The sequence below is a fragment of the Bison bison genome, unplaced genomic scaffold (genome assembly GCF_000754665.1).
Source record: "Bison bison bison isolate TAMUID 2011002044 unplaced genomic scaffold, Bison_UMD1.0 scf7180017864327, whole genome shotgun sequence".
In the NCBI taxonomy this organism is placed as follows: domain Eukaryota; kingdom Metazoa; phylum Chordata; class Mammalia; order Artiodactyla; family Bovidae; genus Bison; species Bison bison.
In genome coordinates, this window is record NW_011494899.1 from 1606188 (window position 1) to 1614304 (window position 8117).

The following is an 8117-nucleotide window of genomic DNA, read 5'->3' on the forward strand; positions in this document are numbered from 1 at the left end:
TCACAACAAACTGTGGAAAATTCTTCAAGAGATGGGAATTCCAGACCACTTTACCTGCCTCCTGAGAAATCTGTATGCAGGTCAAGAAGCAACAATTACAACTGGACATGGAACAATAGACTGGTTCCAGATTGGGAAAGGAGTACATCAAGACTGTATATTGTCACCCTGCTTGTTTAACTTATATGCAGAGTACATCATGTGAAATGCTGGACTGGATGAAGCACAAGCTGGAATCAAGGTTGCTGGGAGAAATATCAATAACCTCAGATATGAAGATGACACCATCCTTATGGCAGAAAGTGAAGAGGAACTGAAGAGCTTCTTGAGATGAAAGTGAAAGAGGAGAGTGAAAAAGTTGGCTTAAAACTCAACATTCAAAAAACTAAGATCATGGCATCAGGTCCCATCACTTCATGGCAAATAGATGGGGAAAGAATAGAAACAAAATAAAAGGCAGACTTTCTTTTCTGGGGCTCCAAAATCACTACAGATGGTGACTGCAGCCATGAAATTAAAAGACACTTGCTCTTGGAAGAAAAGCTATCACGAACCTAGACAGCATATTAAAAAGCAGAGACATTACTTTGCCGACAAAGGTCCATCTAGTCAAAGCTATGGTTTTTCCAGTGGTCATGTATGGATGTGAGAGTTGGACTATAAAGAAAGCTGAGCACTGAAGAACTGATGCTTTTAAACTGTGGTGTTGGAGAAGACTCTTGAGAGTCTCTTGGACTGCAAGGAGATTCAACAAGTCCATCCTAAAGGAAATCAGTCCTGAATATTTATTGGAAGGACTGATGCTGAAGCTCCAATACTTTGGTCACCTGATGTGAAGAACTGACTCATTGGAAAAAACCCTAATGGTGGGAAAGATTGAAGGCAGGAGGAGAAGGGGATGACAGGGGATGAGATGGTTGCATGGCATCACCAACTCGATGGAGTTTGAGCAAGCTCTGGGAGTTGGTGATGGACAGGGAGGTCTGGTGTGCTGCAGTCCATGGGGTCGCAAAGAGTCGGACACGACTGAGTGACTGAACTGAACTGAAGCAAATGTAGCTTCCAGTTCATCTGTTTCTTCATGGTGTGATCTCAGGTGAGTGATTTCACCCCTCTGGCTTCAGATCACTCACCAGGTAGCTGGGATGGGCAGTCTCCAGCTAATAGGGTGACTGATAATGCAAAAAAGGAGTTTTTTTCTTTGGGATGGTAATGGAGTACCATGTCCAGAAGGTGGGATTGGACTTAATAAGTAATGCAGTGGCTGGTGCCTCCCCTCTTTGGAGGGTTAGATGCGTCTCTCTGGATAGTATACAGCCCTTAGGTCTGCCCAAGAATGAGCCCTTCTAGGAATTTCCCAAGCAGCTCCAAAGAGTTGGTTTTTTCCTAAAGATAATGTTTTTTGACACGTTTAAAATTTGGACAAGGTTTGATGATCCTGCAATAATCCCAAGAAGTGGGCAGGGAAAAGGCACCAAGTGAGATCCAGAGAATGAGACATTAACAAGGGGCACTCAAAATCAAGGCGAGGACAACGGGCAGAGAGAGAACGTTCCCAGAGAGAGAATGGGAACAGCAGCACCTGGAAAAGCCAGTGATGTTGACAAGGTAGACAGAGGCCAGGCTGGCTATTGTTGAAGCCATTTTATCACACTTTATCCCAAGGATCCTGAAAGGTTTAAATCAGAATAGGTGAAATTCTCTTAAACCAGCCATTCTAGTTGCCATCAAATGAGACTCTAGCCTAATCTTTCTTGGCCAGGACCCGCTCTGTCCCCTCTTCACTGTCCATCTTCTTCCTATGGCTATCCCACATCCGAGCACCATCCAAATTCAATGAGGAGAAGGGAGACACAGGGCTGAATCCTCCTTCTGCCACCATGAGCCTGGCCACGCCCAGCCAAAAAGGGGACATCTTTGGGTCAGCAATAAGACCCTGTCTTTAAAACACAAGTCTTTAAAACATGAACCTGGGTTCATCCCAAACGCTGGAGTCAAGCATCTTAATGTACTGAAAGGCCCATTGCTTCTTATTAAAGCAAAAAATAAAACCATCTGCAGTTGAATTAATCTAAAATGGCAACAAGTCAAAGGCCATTTGGCCCGTAGCACCACTGGTACATAGCGCCATTCTCCCTACAAAAAAATGCTCCTATCAACTTGGTCTAAGTAGCCTTAATTTTGCCCTCTTTCAAAAGGATGAAAGAATAAGCAAAAAAGGGAAAAAACTCAGTAAGTTAATAAAAGTCATAAATTGTTTTCCTGTTTGAGAGAAGTGTAGAAATGTCTCCAGAACAGGGCTAATGGTCTCTCCATCTCTGCATGTTGCATATATGAAAACAGCGGTTTCCACAGCCACTCTGGAGGGTGAATTGTCAGGAACTGTTCAAATGTAAAGTGCACATACATTATGTCTGAGAATTCCAAATTGTATATTTGCCATGGGGAAATATCCACGCATATGAACAAGAGGATGGTACAATGAATTCTTGTCATAGTGCTCTTTGTAACCATGAAAAGCTGTTAGAAACCTAAAATATCTAATAGAGGAATGGATAAATAAATCTATACCTATACCTATACCTATAAGACTCAGGTTCCATCCCTGGGTGAGGAAGATCCCCTGGAAGAGGGCTTGGCAACCCTCTTCAGTATTCTTGCCTGGAGAATCCCATGGACAGAGGAGCCTGGTGGGCTACAATCCACAGGGTCACAAAGAGTCGGATACGACTGAAGCAACTTGGCACTGGTCCTGGCATAAGGCTATTATATTATTAGAGTAATAAAATAGTATATAATGATATGTATCATATAATATTGCATATACTATAATATATAGATAGTAGTTGACTATATTTTAGACCTAGGCTGTAAGGGTTTAAATATGGGCTCTGTAACAATCTTGAACAAGTTTCATAATTTTTCTAAGCCTCACTTTCCTCATCTGTAAATTGGAGACAGCAGTAGCACACCTGCCTCATAGAACTTTTGAGAGAATTAAGTTAAACTGAGTTGATGCATGTTAATTATTTAGAATGGTATTTGGTGCACAGTAATCATTCCATAATTATTTTTTATAATTTATAACCCAATGGAATTCTGCACATTAAAGAAAATGAAGTATATATGTGTGCATATGAACTGAGAACAACCTTGAACCTGTTGCTCATTGAAAAGAAGTTGAATGCTGTATTGGTATTCCACTGTTTATAGTATTTGCCATTCATGTGTCCAAGGGGAAGGGCTACTGTAATGAGTATTATATATGTAAATACATAGAGAAGGGAGTAGAATTAGAGGAACTGACCAAAAATGACTTTCCCCTTATCTGACTTTAGATAGATGGATAGACATGGATGGATGATGGTTGATGGATAGATGGATGGATACAGTTGAACACACAGATACATATACACATGGACATAATAGAATGTATGCAACTACTCTTGTAATTTTAGAAATGTGGATAAAAATTAAAAGGCCAAGGATGTACAGATTATTATTCCCCTTTTATAAGTGAGGAAACTAAATCTTAACGACGGCCCATAGCATACTTAAGTGCATACAGCCAACAAGCCCCGCAGGAAGGATTTAAGCCCTGCCCTGCCCTGCCCATGCTATGGCCTTTTTACCGCCCCCCACTGCCCCTCCAGGCCACCCAGGAGTTGACTATGACAAAGGCTAGAAGAAGGGGCCTCCTTGTCCATAGTGACCAGAATGATAAAAGCTAAATGAAATGGAGAATTGTGTTGTTGTTTTTGTTTTTAATTAGTGAACCTGTTGGAATGTGCCATTCAGCAGTGGAGCTGAATGGTTCCTGCTGTTCCTGCAAAACAAACAAAAGTCCCTCCACCCAAGCCACTTCTGTGGCCACTTTTCTAGTCTTATCTATCGAGGGATTGTGACAGGGACACAGAACTGTGGGAGGGACACCTTCTCCAGCCAGCCCGGGACCCAGCCTCCTAACTCTCTCTGGTTTTCCTCCCATCATACTGGCAGGCTGCATAGACAGGGCACATTACCCTGGGAAGCCCTCACTCATCAGCCCAACCTCAGAAGGGTAAGAGTATTTGAGGCCAAGCTTCAGTGAGACAAACCGAGTCTTTTTTTTTTTGTTTTTTAACTTTGACTTGGTTATTTTGAGGGTCTCTTCTAGTTCTAACAGCTAAAGAACATTAGAATTTTTTCTTTATTTTTCTCTATTGATAACCTGATATAATGAGGATGACAGTCATTAGTTCTTACTCTCCTATGATGATGTTTAATTATAACCTCTGGCCATTTCAGCTGTCTTCATATTTCTAAGGAAAACTCCCCAAATCCATAAGTAAGGCATTCTTCAAATGTTAACTGTCCATTCCATCCTGATCCTGGGAAGGGTTGTCTGCCTTACAATAGCAAGGATAAATGGAAGTTGAAAAGTTTGGGAAGAATGGCATAATTCAGAATGGCTTCACCTTTACCCTATAGTAGCTGAGTGAGCTTGAGCAAGCACAGTTTATCTCAAACCCACAATTTATCTTCCATCTGAGGAAAAATAGGTGTGATACCTACTCTTAAGGATACTGAGTGGATAAAAGACACAAAGAGCCTGCACCCAGTGGAAGTCTGAGAGATGTCCCCTCCTCCCTAATATAAGCAGCTCTCCTTTTTTCTGACTTGCTAAGATGTCCACAGGCTGGGTCCACTTCCCAAGTGATTGGTTCCTTTCCAAAGCTGGATCCTTTTTATTTTCCTTAAGTCACCAAGCCCAGTGTAAAGTGTTAATTTTGTGTTTGTAAGCGAGAGAGGATTGATCGGGCTTCCTTAAAAATGGCTTCTTCGCTAAAACCACAACCTCAGATCTGATACCGAAAGAATCTGCTGGCACTGGTCCCTTTCAAAACAATCTGGAGACGTCCAGAGACCGTCCTCCGGAGCTGGCAGCGGGCCCCCAGCTGAGCCTCCCTCTCGAATTCCCCACGGGCTCAAGGAGCAGGCCCCCAACACTCCATTGCACAGCCCCATTCTTCTTTGCAAAGGAGGGGTTGGCATTCTGAAGTCAAGTTCTCTCCCTACTGCTCCCATCCCTGCAGAAACCACACACTCGCACGCAGGCACCAGAGCACACCCACTGCCCGCCCCTTCCTGAGCTGGACAGAACTGTGGAGCAGAAAGCAGGCCAAGGCTGCCTCCTCATTCCTAGTCCTCCCCTCTCCCCTCCTCCAGAGTCCAGGTTTTGTCAAGAGTTTCAGGGGCGGTGACTGGTGGGGAGGGACCACGGACATCGTGGATGCTTCCAAGTCCTTTTCTCTTCGCCATAGTATGTCTTATAAGCCAGGATGTAGTTTATTCTTCTAAACACTTCACTGGGGTGTAGGGCCTGGAGTTGCCATAGAAACACCTTTTAACTCCTCATCATCCAGAAGGCAGCACCAATTCCCAGGGCTTTGGGGGGGGGGTGGGAAGGCAAGAAGAGACACTTGTGGATGAGGAGGAAGGAAATGGAAGGCTGTGGGGGGATTCCTTAGAGAGGGGCTTTGCCCAGCAATGTGGCACCCAGCCATGAAAAGAGCCAGGAAGGTTCTGGAAGAGGAAGCTAGTGGGCTGGAGTGAGCATCTTTTAAGGACTACAGTATTGACTGGTAGAGTCATAGGGGTCAAGGGGAATGGGAGCGTCTACACATTTCCTTCAGGGAGAGAACAGGCAGGCTGGGAACCAGAAGAGGAGCTGTGAGCTAGGAGTACTGGGAGCCACCTACTGGACGCTGGCAGGGTGCTGTAAGGCAGTGGAGGTCAACAAGCCAGCAGCTCGCATCTACACCTCCCAGAAAAAGCATTATCTCATCCCTGCCACTAGTGCAGTGCACCAACCAAGGCAGCACAGCTTTGGATCAGGGCCACCAGTGCCGAGGTCTTTTTGTTTCTTTTTCATTTTTGCTACCACAATGTTCTTGCCTTTCGGTATTTCCTGGTAACTTCGCTTTTCTCTAGGCAGTCAATTGAGGAGGGGTCATGGGAAGATTTCTTACTAAAATCCAGCAAAATTACAAGAAACTTTCTGTATCAGTCCCAGACACATAGCAGGAAACCTAAGCAGTGGTCAGGCAGGGCCACCATGGGAAGTGGTCTCCTTGTTCCTGTTTCCACTGTGCCCTGGCGAACTTCCAGGGTAGAAACCTAAAAGCCAAGAGCAAGGGAAGGCATGAGGTCTCCCTCTCCACACACATCAGAAATCCAGGTGAACATGCCCGAACCACTGTCAGGCAGAGGACGACGCCCTGACTCCACCTGACGCCTGGACCCAAGTACGTGCTCTTCACTGAGAGGACCAGAGCCGCCACCACGGGCAGCAGCTGCCAGCATCACTTAGGTGGGAATGACACCCACAGGGTGAGGGGGAACAGGCCAAGCAGAATTTGGGTGGGGGCAGTCAAGGGAGACGAAAACCTTGCAGGGCTCTGGCAGCCCCGAAGAATCCTTCCCAGCAATCCACAAACCCAGAGGCCAGTCAGGTTCCCCCAGGAGAAGGAACGGGGCATAGCAAGGACCCCAGGAAACCACTAATGGGGTGACCCTAGGTCACACAAAATACTCTTGCCTGCCAGCCAGACTGACCCAGTCACCACAGCCACCTCCCTCACATCTCCTAGGCTTGCCAGGCCCACCAGCAGCACCCCTCCCAGCCTCAGCTCCCTCCCCTGCCAGGTTCCTGCCTCCTCCCCCTCCTCCCCTGCAGTACACTTGTGGAGGACCTCACCCAGGACCCAGTGGAAAATTTCTTTTCCTCTTTATGACTGTGCTGAAAACACACACGCTCCATTCTTCACCTCTGAATCGACACAGGCAGAGGGTGACTAGACTGTGTTGTACCCCACCCCCAGCCTGCATTTACACACACACAGAGCAAGGGCCACTAGACTTGCATGCTTTATGAGCTGGAAAGGAGAGGAGAGATGTTTTCCAGCTGCTACTCCCCCTCTGGCCATCGAAGCACAAGTGTCCCGAACACTCTGAAACAAGTTCTCCCAGGACTCTCAAGGCCCTTGTCTCTAATCAAGACACTCAGTCCAGTTTGGAATAGTCACCATGATGTGACCCTTGGCATCTTCGTTCTTTTGGTGACAAATCTGTTTTCCACTGCCCTGTCTCCCTCACCCCACACACATTCAAGGAAAAAAAAAAAAAAAAAAGGCCTTCCTGTGAATTCTCACAGCTATGTGATAAGTGATCCCTCACACACGCCACCTCCTGCTTGCTATCAACACTCTCAAATACAGTTCCTTCGGGGAGGGTCAACCCCACAGATTCCTTCTCATTTTCCCCCTTAAATCCACCCAAACTTGGCAGTCCAAGAAGCTCAGTTCGCACTTGGCCTAGCGAGTGTGAGTCTGAGTTGGGTCTCAGTGAAAAGAATGAACATCGTGGGGAGATGGTGAAAACTCAGAAAACTACAAGTTTCTCCTGCAACTTTCCCCTGCACATGGCTGCCAACTTTCTTTCTTTTTAATTTTTTTTTAACTCTTCATCATCCCAGCACTTTAGTTGGCATTACAAGTTTTAGAAATGCTCTCCCCACCTTTCTCCCCCAGAGAGTTCTCCGGTGATAGTGAAAAGGGGAATTTTCCAGATGTCAAAAAGAACAGTAGAGACCTCACGCCCTAAGAGAGCATGGCTGCAAGGAGTTCACTCGGCCTCGGTGGGTTTCTCTACGTCTACCCACCTCGGTCATGCTGAAGCATACCTCAGTATCTACCTCCATGGCCTCCCCCCAAGCCCAGGCAATGGAAAGGAGCGGAGGTTGGCGAGGCCACCCGTAGCAGCGCCAGAGTCCCGGCTGCAGCGCGCCCGCGAACGGTCACCGCGGGGGCTCCACAGGGACACCGGGAGCGCTTACCGATGTCTGAGTTGCAGAACGCGTCCTGGGGGTGGCTAGGCGAGCATGTGCACGCCTCAGCGCCCCAGTCCCCCAGGCTCCAGCTGCCCAGGAGCACGACGAGCCCGAGCCAGGGAGTCATCGCCGCTGCCGTTGCTGGTGCTGCTGCTCGAGTCTCCAAAGTTGCCTTGCGCGCCACGGGCCGGGTCGCTGCAGCCTGCGCTCGCCCGCCCGCCTGTGGGGGGCAACTTTGGCTTGGAGC

General features: G+C 47.0%; 2 protein-coding genes across 5 annotated transcripts in view; one reads left to right on the forward strand and one right to left on the reverse strand.

Moving 5' to 3' along the window:
- The window catches only part of SYN3 (synapsin III), a 487071-nt gene that overhangs the window by 202688 nt on the left and 276266 nt on the right, over window positions 1–8117 (forward strand). The window lies entirely within an intron of this gene.
- Window positions 1–8117, reverse strand: part of TIMP3 (TIMP metallopeptidase inhibitor 3) — a 60467-nt gene that overhangs the window by 52112 nt on the left and 238 nt on the right. Inside the window, exon 2 of one of the 2 annotated variants that reach the window (XM_010853358.1) lies at window positions 7877–8117. In XM_010853358.1, the coding sequence (XP_010851660.1) occupies window positions 7877–7997 (121 nt within the window). In that variant the 5' untranslated portion in view covers window positions 7998–8117. The remainder of the gene's footprint in view (window positions 1–7876) is intronic. The other variant, XM_010853359.1, reaches the window with a different exon arrangement.